General features: G+C 23.9%; 3 protein-coding genes across 7 annotated transcripts; 1 reads left to right on the top strand and 2 right to left on the bottom strand.

Moving 5' to 3' along the window:
• Positions 1–34: 34 nt before the first annotated feature.
• On the top strand, positions 35–17926 carry LOC112594127 (Bardet-Biedl syndrome 2 protein homolog). Of its 4 annotated transcripts, XM_025338768.1 has the most exons (13): positions 35–179; positions 867–1052; positions 12806–12994; positions 13848–14030; positions 14239–14461; positions 14548–14690; positions 14847–14894; positions 14974–15159; positions 16474–16632; positions 16693–16914; positions 16977–17143; positions 17202–17350; positions 17792–17926. In XM_025338768.1, the coding sequence occupies exons 1-13, from the start codon at positions 63–65 to the stop codon at positions 17890–17892; spliced, it is 2073 nt and encodes a 690-aa protein (XP_025194553.1). In that variant the 5' UTR covers positions 35–62; the 3' UTR covers positions 17893–17926. The 4 variants fall into 4 exon arrangements, with proteins under 4 accessions (XP_025194553.1, XP_025194554.1, XP_025194556.1 ...); XM_025338769.1 differs by lacking the exon at positions 14847–14894; XM_025338771.1 differs by lacking the exons at positions 35–179; positions 867–1052 and adding an exon at positions 7331–7525.
• LOC112594128 (uridine 5'-monophosphate synthase) lies at positions 2524–8282 on the bottom strand. Its single transcript, XM_025338772.1, has 7 exons — positions 7846–8282; positions 6646–6915; positions 5815–5937; positions 5439–5541; positions 3560–3845; positions 3259–3476; positions 2524–3026 (listed from the first exon to the last, which is right to left on the bottom strand). Exons 1-7 carry the CDS (start codon positions 7984–7986, stop codon positions 2731–2733), a joined length of 1437 nt encoding a protein of 478 aa, XP_025194557.1. The 5' UTR covers positions 7987–8282; the 3' UTR covers positions 2524–2730.
• A 95-nt stretch (positions 17927–18021) lies between the features above and the next one.
• On the bottom strand, positions 18022–20385 carry LOC112594129. 2 transcript variants are annotated; one of them, XM_025338773.1, is made up of 2 exons: positions 18447–18547; positions 18022–18355 (listed from the first exon to the last, which is right to left on the bottom strand). In XM_025338773.1, exons 1-2 carry the CDS (start codon positions 18535–18537, stop codon positions 18108–18110), a joined length of 339 nt encoding a protein of 112 aa, XP_025194558.1. In that variant the 5' UTR covers positions 18538–18547; the 3' UTR covers positions 18022–18107. The 2 variants fall into 2 exon arrangements, with proteins under 2 accessions (XP_025194558.1, XP_025194559.1); XM_025338774.1 differs by lacking the exon at positions 18447–18547 and adding an exon at positions 20278–20385 and having other exon boundaries at positions 18026–18355.
• Positions 20386–21850: the final 1465 nt, after the last annotated feature.

Raw genomic sequence — 21850 nt, forward strand, 5'->3', positions numbered from 1 at the left:
TATTTTAATTAATATTAATTATAAATAATTAAGACTCGTGTACTATTTTATTCTTATGCACAATGGCTGTTCCTTTATTTTCATTACAGTTAAGACATAGTATAATACCACAATTAGTTACAATGGGTAAATATGACGGATCACATCATTGTTTGACAGCAGCAACGTCTGAAAATAAGGCAAGTTTGTTAAATGTTTACATATAGCTACAATCTCGATGAAATGAAAATTTTTATTTTTTATAAATATGATAGTGATGATACTTACCTATGTTGTCTATAGTCTACATAACTGCGTTGTATAGTCTATTAAGTGTAAAAAAAAAAAAAAGAATAAAATGATATGTAACAATTTTAAATTTTGTTTACCTATTTAATTTAAATTAATTTTTACTGCCGCCCTAAAGAAAAACATCTGCATTAGTGGGAGACCATGCCTCTCACGTTTTTTCACCAATGTTTGTATAGAGTTTGTTTTTAAAAGATTTTTTTTCAACTAAAAAAATTATTGTTTACTAAATATTAAACAATTTAAAACTAAATGGTTATGAAAGTATATATATATATATATATAGAATATTTCCCTCCCCCAGTGAAATTTTCTACAGACATCCTTGACCCTAGTCCCTAAGGAGTAATTACAGTTCTATTGTATTTTTCCTCGATGTCTCAATGTTAACTTAATATTTTTCACATTTAAACCTACTTGATAATACATATAATTTCTATGAAAATCAAATTTATAACATAACTCAAACACTCACTGAACTAAACAAAACTTTACAAATTCAATACTTAGATTATGTTAATATCATTAAAATTTTTAAGTAATAAAAAGTTGGAAATAATTAAATTTTTATGTTATAGATTTTAATACATAGTCCACACAGGCCAGAAAAGGACATATCTTATTTGAATATCAATCAAAAAATTACAGCTTTATTGGCAGGAAAAGTAATTCCAAACGATGAAAAAGATATACTTGTAGTAGGAACAGTTGGAAGTGTATTAGCCTATAATGTAGATCTTAACAGTGATTTATTCTTTAAAGAGGTGAGTATAAGTCTTAGAAATTGTAAATCTATTAATGTAATTCAAAAACTTTGATTATATGAGACTAAAATAATTGATTTACAAGTAAAATATAAAATGATTTGCAATGGTAAGCAGGATCCTATTGTAAGTACCAATTATTTATGGTTGCAATTTGACGATATGTCAAAATGCTTCATTCATACTAACATTGGCTGTTAAAATACATAAAAACCACAAATACTAATAGCGTAAATAACTATAAAATGTAAATAGATATATTTTGTATATTTATATATTAATACTATAAGGTAGAAAGTATTATAATATGTAACTTATAATTCTTAGAAAAATGCCATACCTATACAATTATATTCTCAATTATAAAAACTGAGAAAGAGGGTATTACTCTGCTGTACAGTAGATATTAAATAGGTCACTGTGATAGATGTATTAAATTTTAATTCAATAATAAATCACATTGTTAATGAAAAATGATTTTGAGTGAAGGTGGCCAATCGTCTTATATCACTAAGTCTATTTCATGTTATGTTTATTGATATTGCTATCAAAGTTATTATTTTTAATTTTAGTAATACAGTATATTGAATTAATTGTCGAAATCATTGTGTGTATGAAATATAATTAACTACAAAAAAGTTTTAAGTCACCACAAATTTTTTTTTTTAATTATAACAATATAATGAACATCATTATTCATAATTTAAACATGTCATTTCATACACTTTTGTAGATTTTTTGGTTTCAGTTTCAACTATTTATGAAAAACTTCGTATTACATTTTTATATCTTAGCTTAGAAAATAGTATTTTTTTTTACGTTTTCATTAGCAAAACAATTAACATTTTTTAGTTAAAAATGTAAACTTCAAGTGTTTAAACAAAATATTGTATATATGTATTAAATTCATTTTTCAATTTAGTGAAAAAAATGTTTGATACTTAGTAAAATTTTAAATGTTTATAAATAACTCAAAAAGAATTAAAATATTTTGAAAGTTATGTGTGAAGGAAATGCTAACATAAACATTTGGTGAAAAGAAAATAGAATTTTTCAAAAATAGGTTTTACACAATAATTCCTGTTTTTCATAAATTAAAAAAAAATGCCAAAAAGTTTTAATTTTAACTACTTTCATTTAAGAATTTGTTACAATTTTCTACTAGAAACCACTCTAAAATTGATAATCAAATCATTTTATCAACTACTTACATATATATTATATAATTATTATTATTTTATTTTTTTTGTAAAATTAATATATTTATTGTTCCACACAGAGTATTATGAAAGAAGTAACCATTGATAACTTTTTTGTTTGTATTATTTATAATTTCCTAAATGGAATTATGATGATAATAATAACAATAAAAAAAAATTGATTAAATAATAAATAATATTTTATTATTTCATAAAAAATGTAGTTATAAATTAAGTTATAAAAAAATACAATTTGGCAAATATTATCAATTATTATTTAATAAATAATACGCATATAAGTATTACCATAACTAACATTCAATATTTAACAATGAAATTATTAAACAATACAATTTAGTATCTATTATAGAATAGTAAAAACATTGGTAGCAAAAATGACTGTATACATTGATGAAAATTTAATCAAATTAATTATATCTATTAATTAAAAACTTGGTATAGTTGTTATAATAGAGTAATTAAGAATTTGATACACGTTCTAAATAAGTATTCCACAATGATTCTTTGTATACTTTGGCTGCTTCAGCAGGATTGTCATCTTGATAAATACCTCTACCTACTACTGCAATATCAGCTCCTTTAGTTAAAATAATATCGCTAGGACTTTGATATTGTTGTCCAAGATTATCACTGGAGTTTTTAATATTTACACCAGGTGTAAGTTGAAGTAAGCTTGGTGAAGAAATAACATCATAGGATTGACACACTAGACCAGCCACAATATCTTTATACTCTTCAGCTATCTTCATAGTCTCTACAAATATATATCAGTTAATAATTTGAAAATCACAATACATTTGTAAATTAAATTATTTTTATTAATCAGAGGCTGCTAAAATTGTCCATTTACATTTCTATTTTTGAGTAGTTGAAACATATTACTTAACTGATAAATTTGTTTTTATCCAATATGTAAAAAATATTTTTGGCTAGATATTACTATGTTTTATTGGTAGTTCATTTAACAGGCACTGTTATTAACTTACCTTTGATATATTGTTCCGATATTAAATTTCCATTGCAACTCAATTCAGCAACAATGAACACACCCCGGTTATCTAATAGATCTGCATTCTCATTTATTACTTCACGAATGCCTTTTAACATCATTCCACCAGAAACACTATGTACTGTTACTAGATCTGCCCAAAGTACTAATTTTTTGTATTGCAGTTTAACAGTATTACCAATATCTGCCATTTTTCTGTAATTATAAAGTTTATTCAATAGTAATGTATATAATATACTTATATATGTTACTGTTCCATGTATTATAATTTTAATTACCTGTCTTCCATTATAAGGAAGTTGTACTGTTTAGCTAAGAGTTGTAAAGCATTGATAGTAGCATCTGTGACACCACTAATGGCATCAATATGAGTTTTCAAAATACAAATGTGCGGTGCTACTTTTTCAGCAATATCTAAAAGTTTGTCAGCAGTATCAACATCAATTGCTACACATAAGTTACTTCTCTTTTCTAAGCTCAATTTAAAGATTTTCTGGGCTATTTTAGAAGTTTCTAATAATTCAGCTCTTTTCTTAAATTCTAGTTTTGTTCTCAACGGTTTTTCTAAAAAAATAATAATAAATAATTACTATAAAATTAAAATAAAATTAGAAATTCCAGAGGTATAAAAGGACAAATTAGGAGAAATTTTTAAAAATTTTAACAAAATACTATTTCTAAATTTGTTAGAATTTATCTTAAAAATAAATGATAAAAATCAATATTTATTGTTAAAATTATCATAAAGTAAATATTGCACATCAGTTTAATATGTTATCTACATAATAATAAATAAAATAGTAAGAAACAAATATTTTTGACCATTTTCTTAATATTAAATTAAAAATATTTTATATTATTTAGTACTTTTATAATTGTCTTATACAGAGTGTTTCACGATGAACTGATAATTGCAATAATTTTTGTTTTATTGAATATTTTCAACTATTTTTTTTTAAATTGTCAATTGTTGTCTGAGCTAAATTACATTTTTTTTTTAACATTTTGTATGCAAAATTAAAAAATGTTCTACTTGATACTTAAAAAAATCAAGATAGTCATGTTGTAAATCTGATTTAAAAAAAAATGTTGACGTAAAAAACTTTTACTAAGGTTGAATCAATAATTTTTAAAGTTTGCTTAAATTTAAATTTATGTTATGACTAGCAATCCATTATCTAGAAAATCTTTTTAAAATAATATAAAATTGTCAAACTTCAAAAAATCATAGAAAATAAACGGCCGAACATTTTTCAAACATATTTTAAAAACCATATCAACAAAATGGCTATTTTGATTTTTTTTAAATATCAAATAGAATTTTTTTTTAATTTCACATACAAAATTAAAAAAAAAGTTGGAAATGTTAAATAGAACAAAAGTTAATGTAATTGTCAGTTCACTGTGAAACAATCTGTACAATAAATCAATGTAGAAGTTAAAGAGGATGCTATACTCATATGTGTTATCTCCATCTTACAAACACAATATAGTCAATTTGCGTTCAATAGAACCTATTATTGAATATTATTAGCTTTGGTATTAAAGCGAATTGACTTATTATAAAACTTAAAGATAAGAATATCAACTGTAATCTCTCCATAATTTTTCACAATATTTTAATTTTCAAGCAAATAATGAATACGTATATTGTTTAAATGTAAAAATGTTCTTTGCTTACATAAAAATTAAAATATTGTAAGAAATAGAAACTGATAACACAAAATGTTCTTACTTTTAATTTTGATTTAGGACAATTCACTCAAATTTTTAACTAATATCCAAAATTCAGTTTTATTGAACGCACATTTGTCACATTGTTTGTTACATAGAAACAAAATAAGTAGGTAAAGTGACCTCTTATGCCTACAGAATTTAATAAAATAAAGTTTGTTTTTCAATAAATATTGTTCAATACAATATAATATGTAAATAGGGTTTTTTTTCCTATATAATAAGTATTAATAAATAGAAGTATGACAGTACTACTCAAACTATAAATATGTATTACCTTTTTTCATATATTATAAATAACCTAAAAAAATTCAGATCCCCAAATCTGACAATAATCATACTAAACTATGGAATTTGAAATAAAAATATTTGTAGATAACATATTTACCCGTGTCAAAACCCAAGCATTAATTAAATTATTACCATTTTCTTTTACAGGTTGAATTTGATTGTTTATAATATAATCTAAAACAGTTCGATAAATTTCATCACTTATTTTTCCTGCTTCTTTAAGTATTGTTATAATCTAAACACAAGTTAAAAATTATTAGATATTCAAAGTTTATATTAAATGAATTACATTTTTTATAAACGAATAACAGTTATTATTTAAATATTTTTTTTTTAAACTTAAATCTACTTATATATACACTTATCACACAATTTCAAATTTAAATTCAAATCATTGAACCTCAAATATTCAAATATTATAAAATTTTATAGTAATATGTTCTCATCTTTAATCAAAATATATTATAGGATGAATAAATATAAAGTATAAATTTGATTAAAAATTTACTTCTGTGATGTTGAACAAACTTTTAATCTTTAGTCCTCTTTTACTTAAATGTTGCATGCCTCCCTGTTGTCTATCTACTAATACAATAACATTTGATACATTTAAATTGCTTTTCTCCAAATCCTAAAAAAAAAAAACACACAATTATTTAAGTTTATTAAGTACTAAATATTAAATAACAATTCAAATTGTATCATAAATATCATTTATGATTAAATTTGTATTCTAATAGTGTATTACTTTATAATTTTTATTAAATAAGGTTCTTTTTCTTTTCATCTCTCAACTGTACTATAAGAAATAAACAATTTTTCATTCTGCCACCTGGTATAATTATTTATTGTACAATAATATTTTTTATATAATGTTACAAAGCTTTCTTATAATGATTAATTATGATAAATTGCTAAAGTAAAGGTTAGGTATTAAATAGGTTTTAAGTAGTATTATAATTAATAATTAGATATAAGAAAATAAAAGCCACTGTTAAACATTCCAGAAAATAATTCATTAAAATAAATTTTTATCAATATTTTAAAATATAATTTAGTATATCATATACTATAATAAGTTTGTAAGATAGATATGCGCTTTTTAATACAATAACATACAGTATAGTGACAAGCTAACAACTTACTAGGTTAATAAAATATAATTTCAAAATCATGAGAAGTATTTAGTTTTTATCATAAATATATCTTATACCAGACTAACTTAAATGTAAAATATCATAAAAAACAAAAAAATATCAATTATCAATATCAGAATTTTAGATTTACACTATAAATAAAATATAATATTAAGATTTAAATTTGAGACTATATTACTCACAGTTACAGTTTCTAATATACTAGCGCCACTTGTAATTATATCTTCAATAACAATTACATCATCACCACAAGAATATTCACCATCGATCAATTTTTTTGTACCATATTTTTTTTGTTCTTTTCTACGAATTAACATTGGTAAATTGGTATCTATAGATACTACAGTAGCTATAGGTAAAGCTGTGTAAGGCACACCACATAAACGCACTTGATTTTTAGAGTTAGCATCATCTTGGAGAACAGTGGTTGATACTAGTGCACAAACTTGTTTCTAGAAAAATGTAAAAATACTTAAGAGATACTAGTTTAAAGAGAATATTAACAAAGTGGCTCTCAAACTTTTTTGTTCACAAAGCTCTTATGTTTATAAAAAATGATATTAATTGTAAATGATTTTACTTTTATTTTTTCAGTAAATGAATATATACAAATTATTTAATTAATTTTTAATAGGAAAAAAGAACATATTATTTTATAAATTTATAAATTTTAATATTTAGTGATTTTAATGTGATTCATGATGTTGGCTTTTTATATTGACCAGCATTTTAATATTTGGCTTGATAGACAAGAGTTGGATGCACATGTTAGGGCTCTGCGGAGCACAGTTTGAAAACCGCTACATGAACACACACTTGATTGTATAATCACTAATACAAACATGTAAAATTTTATGTTGTACTCACTCCAGCTAGAGAACATTCTGCGACTCGACAAAATTTGATTTATTTGTGTATTCTCATGGGATACCCTGCCATACCAGTTTCAATATGACAGGATTTCACATGAGTATGTACAGAATCGTCAGAATCTGTATGTTTTCTCGGTGAACAGAGTATAATTTTAATTTCAAAGTAAAATGACCAATTATAAAATCTGAAGTAAGAATTTGTTCAGATATTCTTTATTTGTATTTTAAGGTTTTACTAAATTTTAATTTTTAAGTGAGTAATTAGCATTATTAAATAGAAATATTTTATGAATTCATAACTCATGTAAAATTGAAAATATAAAAAATACCAAGTTACAAATACAGATAATTTTCTTACCTTTAAATTTATTAATTGGTCAATTTATACTAATATTAAAGCTAAACCACAAAATTAGTTACTGCTAAATGCAAATTTGCTAGATTGTTTGTAAGACAGAAATAAAACATGCGTGAATAATGTTGCCTTAAACAAATATCAGTTTAACTTACTAGTATTTTTGGGTACGATACAATGACTCTTAAATCCAAATAATATTTTGACCATTCCCCTGATTTTAATTGAAATGTACCAAATTTAAATGCATTTATGTCATAGAGATTAATAATTACAGAGCGACGATCGATATCCATATTTAAAAATTCAAATTCAAAATTTAAAAATCAGTTTTTAGTTGGAAAAATGTTTAGTTTGAAAAATGCAAACACGTGTAGCACAGATTATAGAGTACACTGAACAGACAATAAGTAATAACGTATTAGCCAATAGGCAAAAACACAAATGCTGAAATGCGTTAAGGCAGCACACACGTCAATACCTAATGATAGCAGATAAAAAACCACTCCAACAATTTATTAACAATTAACAAATGTCAAGTAGAAATAGGTAATCACAATTCACATTACCTGTCCTCACAAGACCTTGGAATTTAAGATTTTAGATAACACTATCAAAGTACAAGACAGGTTTAAATTATAAAATATCTCAATAACGGTATAAAATCTTCAATTATTTAATATTGAATGTTTTGTATGTTAATATTAAAATATTTTAATTTATACAACTTTTATTTTAAATTAATGTAACCATCAAAGTTACTTAAGAACTAAGATTTTTTTTTATTTAGAGATTTTTCAGTGTAATTTTACTATCTATTTTAAACGTATTTTAAAATGAAAATATTTATCTATTAAAACACACGTTGAGTTTAAAGTGGAAATCACATTGACGGTTCTTTCAAGTAAACCAATAGCAGTAAATTAAGCTTGAGTACTTAAATTTTAACGTAAAATCGGAAGGTAACGAAATTCGAAATATTCCGATTTATCTGGCTATAGAGTGTAAAGTGTACTGTGTAGACACGAGAAAATCAAAAATGCACTACTGTCTACTAGCCACTAAGTGCATAGAAAGTTACCTCGTAGATGGCGTTGTTTCATTACATTTTTGCGAACAATTTTTTTTTTTTAACATATTTATTTTAATTTGTACAATCTGTAACAGAAATATTTACAATAAGCACAATGGAGGGTTGCTTTGCGAAAAATTTAAAAAATTTTTTTCAATAAAAAAAGAGAAAATAGGTTTACAAGGAAAATATGCATTAAGCCATTAACTTATAAAAATGATAATTTAAAATAAATTAAATATTCTTTGGATATTTAATACTTTAAACGTCTTTATTATCATTAATTATTATGCGTTTTTTATTTCTCTATGTGATTCATAACAGTGGTTCAATGAAAATTTTAATAACTAATAGATAAGGTTGATTGATGATTCCTCTAAAATTTTTATCACAAAACTTTTTTTTCTTGTAGTCCAATAATTATCTATTATTAGTTGTAAATACATTTGAAATTTTTTATCATTACGTATATAATTTATTTGTTATTTTTTTTATAGCGAAATTTTCTAATTATTTTTAAAAACAAATTTTAAACTATTTATATTTTGCATTATGAACCTATTCCATCATTTTGATTGTCAATCCCTATTCTATTCTTTTTTATAGATTATAGTTAATACAATATATTATAATTTACAAGTCTACAACGGCGCCCATAGAAAAATTCTCAAGGGGGGGGGGGACAAAATTTTAATGATGGCCATAAGATAAAAAGGGGTATACAATTTAACATTATACTATTATATTTTATATATCAAACTGGAAGATTATGAAATAATAATTATTTAACCAATTAACCATAAACGTTATTTATTGAATTTTCATTTGATTAATGACACAAAAATTTATTAAAATATTAATTTACAAATTAAATTTGTAAATTTTTTTTTTAACACCAAATATATTTATTACTTGTTCTATGTATCCATTCGTTTTATTATCAATTTTTCCCCTATATGTACGCTTATCATACATAATCTGTCAAATCTATCTTCACTCAATGTACATCTTGTGTACCTAAACAATTTTTCAACATTTTCCAAGGGGAGACCCCTCCTCCCTTTATTATTTAGATCCTTGTCCCCCTCCCTATATAGACACTCTTGCAAGTTTATGAAGAGTACGAGCATATTATGCTCATACAATCACGCAATATGCGCTTATCGCTTACTAATACGCGTATCATGTAAAGCTGTCGTTGTGTCTTGTGAGTATTTTCCCGAGCGCTTGATCCCGTCCATTGTCACCTCATTAACAATTTTTAGCCTTTACAAAAGCATAGATGCAATGACAAATTTTAACTGTGGGTAATTAAAAACAATATAATATATTTATGCCAAATTTTTTTATTGTTATTAACTTTTAAATTAATACCACCTCAGGTACTGTAAAACAATGTGAATAATACGTTCTTCGTGATAATAAAGTAGGTAATATCTTAAAATTAATATACCTATTTTGAAAATGTTATTACGTTAAACACTTTTTATAATAAATTTAAGAGTACATCCTTGCGAATTAAGTTTTATGAAATATAAAAAAATAGTAAATATCACGCGTTAATCGTCGTTAAAATATGTAATTTCGTCAAAATTTGAATTTAAAATGTCTATAAAAAAGAATTATGTATATACATTTTTGTAGATTTTTTAGATTCAGTATAATCTACTTATGATGAACATTGTATTACATTTTCAAACCCAAGTAGTAAAAATTAAAGATATTATAAATTTTTAATTACAAAACAATTAGCAAACTTTTGTGATTTTCGAGATTCTGTCGAAATTTAAACGTCAAATACTGATACAAATTAACTGTTCTTATGTATTTTAAATATTGCTGTATAAATATAAACATATAATAATAACTTGATTTGCGGAATCCTATATTTCATATTTTCATATATTTCCGGATAATTTTTTTCAAATTGTGTACATAGGTACATATAATATATATAATAAACAATAAATATCAATATAAAAAAAAATAATAATAATTGAATGTTTTAAATTTCAATTATTTGAATATTTCCGGACCATCCTTAACATTAATTAGCGTTCTACTGTATGACAAAGTAATCTATATATCAACGTGTATTGTATACCTACGTACAAATATTACTATAAAATTTAGAATTTATTTCATTTATTATTAGTACGTGTCTTACATTAATTTTAAAAAGTATTGATATTCACTCCCAATAGTCCCAATATTGTCTTGCATCCAAATGTCATTGCACCCAATTGACTCGCATTTTATTTTCAACGCCCAATTTTCCTGCGTCTAAGTGTCGTACGTTCGGTGAAATTATTTTACTTTATCAAAGTGCGCAGCCCATTTTATTCTGCACATAGCTGAAAACAACGTTTCACTATACAAAAGTATATATTTTTATGAATTTAAAATGTTATTTTAAGTAATTTATATTTTTATTAGTAGCAATACGGCAGGTTGAATTAATTGTTACTGACAACATTGTACCTATTTATTATGCTATAATTATTTAATTAAAATTTGAATTTTAAACATTTATATAAAAAAAAAATAATAATAATAAATATTTTTTAAATTAATAAAATAACTAAAAATATCAGCTGTTAATCAAATTTATTACAAACATTTATTCTCAATTATATAATAATATATAATTATATATATATATATTATATATTATTATATAATAATATATAATTAAATCATTTTTATTCATGAGATTGACTCACATCATTATAAAATCAATACATTAATCAATTCATCGCTTTGCTCAAAATTTATAATAAATTTAATATCTTGATCATTTATTGATTTCTTAAATTTTATTTATGTCTGATTTTTTTTTTTTTTTTGGAGAGGGAGTTGGTGGTTATGACTTGTTTTGTAAGACTAAAACCTTTTTTTTTTGCATCTGTGCATACAAGCCTTTACAGTACCAATCAGTTTTCTCCATTTAGCGTGTTGAATAAAACACTTATAAAATAAGTTATAAAATAAAAATTCATAACCAAAAATTAAGATCCTTTAAAAGTTAGTTTAAGGTTTTTATAGTAGTTAAATAATGATTTTAATAATAATATATCGTTGCGAACTCCAATGTGTTACAGGTTAAAAGGATGAAGTGTAATAAAAATTAATAATAATTTTAACACAATCAGTCAGTGGCGGCGTGAATGGGGTTAATTTGACGCAGCTGCGTCACGGAAAAAATGGTGGGTGGGTGGGTTGGTGTGTGTTGAAAGTTGACTTTATAGGCGATCTATAATATATGTACCTATTATATTATTATTATTATTTATATGTACACGCGTATTATATACCTATATATTTAAAACAATTAAATAATTCACCATCTATTTTTAGTGTTTCATATTTTTTTTTTATTTTGGTGTTGATATAAAACGTAGGTAGGTGGGTGTTGAAAATTGTTGACTGCGTCATTGAAATAATAATTTCACGCCGCCACTGCAATCAGTTAATCTTGTTGTATGTGTAGTTACGTTCATTGTAAAATCAACGAAGTCCCAAATAAAATATTAAGAGTAAATATATGGTGTTAGCTATAGTGAAGTGTTGCTTCGAGCTATGTGATTCCGCATCTGACAAAATCCTATCAGTCTGGAGATCAGCTCTCCTAGGCTATAGAGTACCTACTTTTCCTTGCTATTTTAAAATCATATATCTGCATATACCATATATCGGTCAATTTTCTACACTTTTTTTATTTTGGCAGGATACACTTACAGGATGTCCCGTGTGGCTGTGTAAATACGAGTCTGATGCCAAAAGTATACTATTCCAAATCTTATCATTTAACATAATTAAAATACCTTTTTATAGTTGTTCTACGCATATATATCTATAATATTATATATATGTATACACATTAATCACAGCTATTATATACATATATATTCACAATAATATATAAATGAAATGTATGATCCCCTTAATTTTTAATTAAATTATTGTAATTATGCACTATAACGTTTATTAGGTTTAATATTATACTACAATTACTTTAATGTAAATTTGTAATGTATTTTCAGATACCTGATGGTGTTACAGCAATTGCTATTGGCAAACTTAATTTTATGAAAGATCCAGCAATTGTTATTGGTGGTAATTGTTCGATTCAAGCATTTGATTACAAAGGTAATGAAATATTATGGACAGTAACTGGTGACAATGTCAGATCGATTATTGTTATGGATATAGACTTGGATGGATCTAACGAGGTTAATATAATCAATTATAAATTTTTAATTTTTACTAACATACGAGTATTAATTAAATATTTAAACAAATATAATTCATAAATAACAATACTATTATAAATTATTATACTTCTATTTATTAAACCATAATTAAACGTTTATAATAACCAATACGAATGTAGGACTATAAACATTTGTGGAAAATTCTAAGAAGCTGAGATGTATTTTATTTGTAATTATTTTTTACTGAAGAATATTACTAAAAGTTTAGTTAAAATTTAAAACTATAAATTTAAAATTAAAGCTCTTTATTTTGAAATAACGTTTTTTATTTTGCCATAGATATCATATGTAAAATATATATGTCTCGATTAGATAAAATTAGGATAATAGGCAATAGCACATTAAAAATAAGAGATTGTTTAATACCTATATTATTCATAAATAAAAAAAGTAAAAGTTTTATAACTTATTTATAGTTTATAGAACATAAAAAAACAAAATTTATAATAAGCGTATGGTCTGCATATGTGAGTAAGTTATCACTAGTGAGATTAGGTTTAATGTTGACTGTTGACCTAATGTCAAAATGAGAAAAAAATTTACTCATTGGTGTCACGTTCAAAGTTGAATGGAGGAAAATAAAATTAATTACATAATAGGGAGAGAAAATTCAACAATATTATACATAATTTATGGGGTATGCAGGGTATACTTGATATATCCTGTATTAATAAAATTACACATGTTATAACAGTTAAATAATATGAAGGAGTAAGCACTGAGCATGATAACATTTGCATCATTATAAAGTGATTGTATAATTTATTATTTGTATTTATTATAAAAAATGAATAAATTTGTTATGTTTCAGTTACTTGTAGGTTCTGACGATTATGAAATAAGAGAATTTAAAGATGACATAATTGTAAATGAAATATCTGAAACTTCGTCCATTTGTTCATTAATTAGTTTTTCTGTTGGAAGATTTGCATATGCATTAGATAATGGAACTGTTGGTATATACGATAAATTTCGACGTGTATGGAGAGTGAAGGTATAAATAATTAGTAACCTATCATAATATAGTGTCTGTTTTTTCATAAAAAATAGACGTTATATGATAGACGGTTTGCGAATAATTCATATTAATATGATTAATATGTTATGACTTTATGAGACTTGTAATTTTGTCTAATAATGAATACAAATAATTATATTGGTTTTTAAAAAATCATAATACTTATAGATAAAATAATTTTTAGTCAAAAAGTTCGGTGAATTTCCTCGAAAAATATGATTTAGATGGAGATGGAAAAGAAGAATTAATAACTGGATGGTCAAATGGAAAAATAGATGCACGCAGCTCTATAACTGGAGAAGTAATTTTTAGAGACGTGTTATCTAATAGCATTGCTGGTGTAGTCGTTGGAGATTATATAAGAGCTGGAAAATGCCAATTGATAGTAATTTCAATTACTGGTGAAAGTGTGTTTAAAGTCTCAAATAATTAATGTATTATAATTTTATATTTATTTCCCTAATTCAAATATTTCATTAACATGGGTTTCTAGTCCGAGGATATGATAATACAAGTTTAAAGGTAGAATCTGGTGTTCAAACAAATATTATTCATGATCTTTTGCAAAAGAGACAGATACTCATGTCAGAATTAAATAACTATATTAAGGCATCTAATGAAGGTCAAGGAATTCCAGTAAGACTGCAATTTTTGTCACTTTATTAGTTATTACTCTGAATAGTATTTTATATGAAATAAATATTATAAATTATTATACTAAATCATATAAATTTTATGCATTTAATAATTTTAATTAATTTATACAATTATCATTCTGACATTGTTACTAAGGGAGACACACGGCTCATCACTGAAATATCAGTTTCAGAAAAAACCATTGTATGTTAATATTGATTTTTAATCTTATGGTTTCATGTTTAATATGATTTTATTATTCACTAGATATTCGTTTATATAGGAACCATGTGTATTACTTACGTTGTCAACTAACAATTCAATGATTTTAAAAGCAGTCACAGTGTTTGCTGAAGGTATTTTTGAAGATGAAACCCATGTCGTACATCCTAATCGAGAGTCTTCTTCATCTGAATTGAAAATCGCTTTAGTACCTCCGAAAGATATTCTTCTGGACATTCATATTCGAGTAAGTTCGTCTAATAAATTATATAGTTACAAAAGTGAAAAAAGTTCCTTTAGTATACTTTATTTTAGTTAAAAAAAAAAAGCTAGAATGCTCAAAAAATTCCGGTCCTAAAATTTCAAAAAATGGTATTGTACATAGACATATATTCATAATATGTATGTATTAATTTGTAATAAATCACATTATTTTTAATTTATAATATACCATAGTTTCTCAACACAGTTTAAATAATAATTATCATGTTTTAATAATATGAATTTAATATTAAAACTTTAATTTTCAATGTTTTTAAATTATTAATTTATTAGCTATATAATTTTTGGTAAATTTTTATTACTTTTTTACAATTTTATTGTAACTATAAATTAATAATTTTTACACACATCATTCTATGAATTATTTTTGTTTATTTAATTTTTGTTTTGTAAATATTTTATGCGTTTATATAAACGTGCCACATCGTACCAAATTAATAATATAGAATTGAATATATTTTAAACTATAGATGATTCTTAATCGAAATATAGTTGTTAAACAATTGTTAAGTCATTTGTTTTTTTGAAATATTACAGTTGAAAATTTCTTTTTTTCGAAATGTTATTATTGAAATATTGTTTTAAGTAATTTTTGAAAAATTACTTTGAAAAATGTTTCAAGAAATAATTGAAAATTTGTAGTTGAAATATTATTGTTAAGAAACATTTTTTCTGAAAATATACTGTAGTTAAAATATTGTATACGAAAAATTGAAATATTGAAAATTAAAATATTGTTTTTAAGAAATTGTTATGAAATATAGTTTAAAATATTGTTGTGTGAATTTTAGTAATAGTTGTGCAAATTCTTCTATGTATTATGTATTAATATTTTCAAAATTTCAAAAGCAAAATTTCTATTATGAGTAGAGCTGGTGTAATAACAGCTGTGATAAGTAAAAAACTGTTTTGTTAACTATTAAAAATCCATAGGTTTGATGAACCATAACTTAATAATTTTGACATTCAAAAAAATATTTTTTAAATTTAAAATTTGTATAATTTCTATAAAATGTATATAATTTTAAAACAAGAAAACTCGATTCCAAATAGTTCGAAATTAATCTCAAAATATTGGAGAATATTTAAAGTGGTTAGAAGTGCGAGGGCTATTTGGGCACATTGTTTGATTTGGTTTTACAATAATTAGTTTTTTATTTTATCATTATTTATTTTTTTTTGTTTATTTTTTTGTACGCGTATTTTTATATATTTTATACATTTTTTAAATCAATATGAGTAAATTTAAAAACAATAATTATATTTTAATTTGTTTAAGGCTTTTGTTGGATCAAGCGTAGATAATGATCAATTTCACGTTTTTGAACTAACACGACAGTTACCAAAATTTTCAATGTATCTATTAGTTTCTTATCCAGAAATCGAAGATGTTCCCAAAAGTTTTGTCAAATTTCGTTTAGTTGAAAGGGTTCAAAGAGTAAGAATATATTTATAAATTTTATTTGAAATGCGAAAATTTTTAATTTATTTTTACAAGCTGGATTTATGGCTAAGTCAAAATTTTATCGTGCCCCAAAAAACTCCTGTTAAAACCAATGGTCAAGATTTTTGGAAAATAGCAATTAGTTCGTTAAGAGATTCTTCTCTTACGTGTGTGACATTTGAAAAAGAAATGATGTTTATATACTCAGCGAATATAAGTCTTACAGCCGATATTGTACAGACTCTAGCATCATATCTTAACCTTGATCAAATTGATGTGAGTTAAGATTAATGTTACGATAGAAAGATATATTGTTTATTAATGGTTTTTAAGTACAGTCTGTAGCAGAATTTCCCAAAATCCTCGATGATTTATGGGAAAATATACAAAGTGTTAAGACTCTCCAGCAGAATGCAGTTAAATTAAATGTTTCAATAGCCGATAGTTCAACTTTATTGAAAAATCTCATTGTTCAAGCAGAAGACTTTCGGCTTTTAGATGACATGTAAGAAAGATAGTTTTTTTTCAACCTTTTTCTTAAATTGTTTGGAATTTTTATTAAGGTCTAATATGGAAAAATGTTTGAATGATATATTTCATATCGATAAACAAATGATTCAAAATCATCAAGTTACATGTGAAAATCATGAACAATTGTTAGTTACACTGAAGAAAATAAATACTATTATACAGAATGCTTCTCGACTTAGAGGTTAGTGATAATGAGTTAAAAAAAAATACATAAATACTTATATACCTAATAATTATTAGTATAAACAATCCATATTAGTATACTAAAAATAAAATAAGGTTAACATATAATTGTATGTAGTATAATAGGTATATCCGTTCATACAGATATGTTAATAATTTAAATATTTTTCTGACTTTTCTTGGATTTCGTTATAATTTTACTTGACAACTTTGAAAATTTAATTTACGAGAAACGAAAATCTATGCAATCAATATAAAATTATCAAATACATTTTACAATATTAAAGTTGTTTATTCTTATCATCTATATTTTATGTTTATTAGTACATATCTATATTTTAATAGATAATAACTATTGATTATAGTGTTTATAACACTGTCAAATAAATAAATCAATTAAAAGTTATAAATACAATCTTATTTTGTTTTGTTATTTTAGTAAACAATAACAGAACAGATACAATAACTTCTTATCGACAAGCTGTGGCTTCAGAAAATATGACAATTTTAAAAAAATTAATAGAATCTGGAAATAAATAAGTGTCAATTGAATTAAAAACTAATGACTAATGAGTCTCAAAGACACGTACAATATTAGATATTACTTTAATTATTGTATTTTTTTTTTTTTTTTTTTTTTTTTATGTATGACGATAATCTATATTGACTATTAAATTTTAAAACTACTTACATATTATTATATTAAAGTAAATGTCTAAGTCAAAGATACATTTTTGATTGTTTTGTGTCTGTTATTACAATTCTGTGTGTTGAGAAGGAAATTTTTTCTGTATGGCTAGGTATAGAGTTCGAAACGAATATAATGCCATTGCCACGATTAAAACAAAACTGGTAACAAATACAGCTGACATTACTGTATCGCTGATAAGATTTTTTTTTTTCCCGATTTTTTGAAACGCAGAACTACACCCATCTCCAGACTTCTCTTTCAAACGAATCAAATCTCGCATCATTTTAATTTGTTCAATTTTCTCTTCAGCGCCTGAGAACAAAAAATAATATTGAAATTTGTTCTATAATATTAATATTAAATAAACTAGGGAAGTATTTAATATCTATAAAATGTTATCTACATGAGAATGATAGTGTCGTGTAATTTTTTTCGTGTTTTTTGTTATTAGTTTTTAATTTAAGTGTTTGTACATACGCCGTTGTCCTAGACATTATAACAGCCCTAGAAAAGTATAATAATTTATAAATAACAGATATATACGTGTTATTAATAACGTACTATTCATATGTATCTCAAACGCTAATCACTACTTACAGGCTACAATAATTGTATATCGCACTACCGCAGTTGCCTGATTACTAATTAGTGATAAGGTAGAGGGGAATCAACATGTCAAGTCCATAGAGCTAGGACTTATTTTCGCGGCGAGAGAGTGGGTAAAAGAGTTTAGAAAAAAAATAAAAAGATCACCACAATCATAATATCATGTTACATGTAAAGACAATTAGACAATAGATCCTTTTAAACTTTAATTATACATTTTACACGTGCTATATGTTTTTCAATAATTACAGGTGCAATGTATTTTATGCACTAGTTCGGTTTACACAGGAATCAATGTGGTAATGAGGTATACTGGTATTATGTAATATTGTATTATATAATAATATAATTACTTTATTTACTTATAAAAGAACAAAGTGCTACTTAATTTTCTTTTAAATTTAATTAGGTATAACAATATATAAAAGGAAAAATGTTTTAATTACTATATTATATTATTGATAAAAGTATTACTACACGTATGGCATATTTCATTCACCAACACAAAAATAATTTAATAGTGTGAGCTTGTTAATGCTGCAACAAATCTACAAATATCGCATGACAACAGAAATTAATTCCTAATTATTAAATGTATTATAAATAAAAGTTTAAATTAAGTAATAAGTAGATATTACGTTATTTTATGTTCTGATGTATAAAGTAATTTATTTAATGAACAATTTCTTTATGCAATTTAATTTATACAATGGATTGTATTCTATTGTACGTAATGATATTGTATTATCTTATTGATTTACATATATTATATTGTATAAGGTATAGTATTATATATCATATTATAATATAAAATATATGATAATACTGTTATAATAGCTAAATCCATAAATCGTATTATCTAATGTACTATAATACTACTGCATCATACAATTTTATACGTCAGTTAAATGATTATATTTTATGATTTTTATTTTATAGAAGGTATGTACTATGTTTAATGTATTAATGTGTGACTATGGTATAGATATTTTGGTGATTCACCAAGCATAATCGCTTTCATGTTATCCTTTAATAATTAATGCATATAATTTATAATTACTGGAATATTAATATTTAATTAAAGACAATATTTTCAAATTCCTATGTACTACTTATTAAAAGGGTGCCCTATGGGGCAATGTAAAAGTTTATAGATGAATATTTATTAACTAAAATGTAAAATTGCCTAGCCCCATATCTTCCAAACCCATTATCATGAACAACCTATTATCCTAAGTAAACAAAAATGAATAGTTAAAAAAATCACTCGTTTGAAATTTGATTTTGGTATAAGAATTTCAGAAAAAATATCCGCTAGATAATTTACAATAGAAAAAATGAATTTACATTTGATAAATAGAAGTTTGTATCTACACTCAATACTCCTTAAGTAGTAAAAAAAATTAAAAATATGAATTTTAACTTTTAACGATTAACTGCGTTTAAAAAAATAAAAGATGAACATAACTATTGGTAAATCATTACATTAATGTTTTTGTAACATTTGAAATTGAAAATATGAACTCTATTGTATTTATTTAGGTAATACAATACCCATAAAATAAAATTAAAACTCTTAAAAGTAATATTTTATTTTATAAATTGATGATTTTTTTTTTTTAACTTACTCATTCCATCGATGTCCAACGATGTTGTTTTTGACATGTTATTTTATAAAAAAATAAAATAAATTTATCTTATTAAAACCAAGTAGATACGATGTAGGTAGTAGGTACTGATACTCAACGAAAGTTAAATATATTGTACGTACATTTATTATTATTGATTTTTATTGCATATCCAGGGTTACCATAGTTACACTAGGGATGCTGGAAATTTATATAAAGACACACTGCATTTCAAAACTTGTTGATAACTATGTAACGACAAGCATAACAAACATATTTTCCTCTCGTTGTATTATGTTTTATACTTAATCCTAATATATTTTAAGTATTTACATTATAGATAACTATAATGGAAAATTTGTTAAATTTGAACTCAATGATAAATCGTTGCTGTTGCTTACAAAAAACAATTTTAATGGGAGGTAGTGTGTTACCTAGTCTTTATTTTTAAAGATATATTTTTAATTTATTCATATTAATATCTTTTGTCTGACTATCGTTTTTAGTTTAAATATCCAATTTTAACTAAATTATAATTTAAAATATACATAGACAATTCGTTTTATGAAAAAAATCATGTCTACCTTTTTATTTAAAAGATAAAATAATGAAAGAACAATTTTTAATATTAAAATTATTAAAATTCCAAGCATTATCTATTAACATTTTAGTTAAATTAACTGCAAAAGAATTTTGAAATTTTTGTAAGTTTGACGAATATTTTATTTTTTATCATTATATCCTTACAATAAGCCAGTGGCCTAAGGCCACAATGAAACAAAGTTTAAAATATTTTACATTTGTTTAGGTATATTCAATTTTTTGTGTTTGGAATATTTTCAGTTTTTTTTTTTTATCTAGATATTTTTGTCAGAATTTATGAATTAACGATTTTATACTTTGTTTTCTATTATGTAAAAATACATTACCACTATATTCAAGATATTAATTATTACCATTGATATATATTCTAGTTAATAATATTGAAACGTTTGAAATTTAACTTGGTTCGATTGTTTAGATGTTCCTCAACATTATATGTCATACGCGTCATCGCGAGACGTAATATTTGTTTATTTATTTTTTTCTTAAGAGTAATTTTAAATCGAAGTAGTGAATCTGTGATTAAGTGATGTTCTTTTTGATTTAATGTGGTTAAACCAGGTTAGCCTTTTGTCGAGGAGGAAGAGGATATTTTTAATTAATATAATTTTTGATTCTGAATGATGAATGTATTGATTTTTTAATGATGAGTTTTTCTTATACTTATAAGTATATTGTATATGTGATAAGTATATGTAGTCAATAAACTCTTTTGGTTTTTGACTTTGAAGGTGGTTCTGGTTAGAAAATTGGATCTAGTTTGATCTTTCAATAGGTCAAACATTTCCATTATGTTTTAAATTAACCGATGAAAAAATCAAGAATAAAACGGAATTTTTATGCAAATCCAACATTTGACTAAAATAATAGTGTTTTTTTGGTGTAACTAATAAACGAATAATCGTAGATACTTGAAACTTTCACCAAATGTAAAACATTTTCTATAAATATCAATAAATATCATTCGTTG

The sequence above is a fragment of the Melanaphis sacchari genome, unplaced genomic scaffold, assembly GCF_002803265.2.
Source record: "Melanaphis sacchari strain LSU unplaced genomic scaffold, SCAv2.0 Contig221_pilon_pilon, whole genome shotgun sequence".
Classification (NCBI taxonomy): domain Eukaryota; kingdom Metazoa; phylum Arthropoda; class Insecta; order Hemiptera; family Aphididae; genus Melanaphis; species Melanaphis sacchari.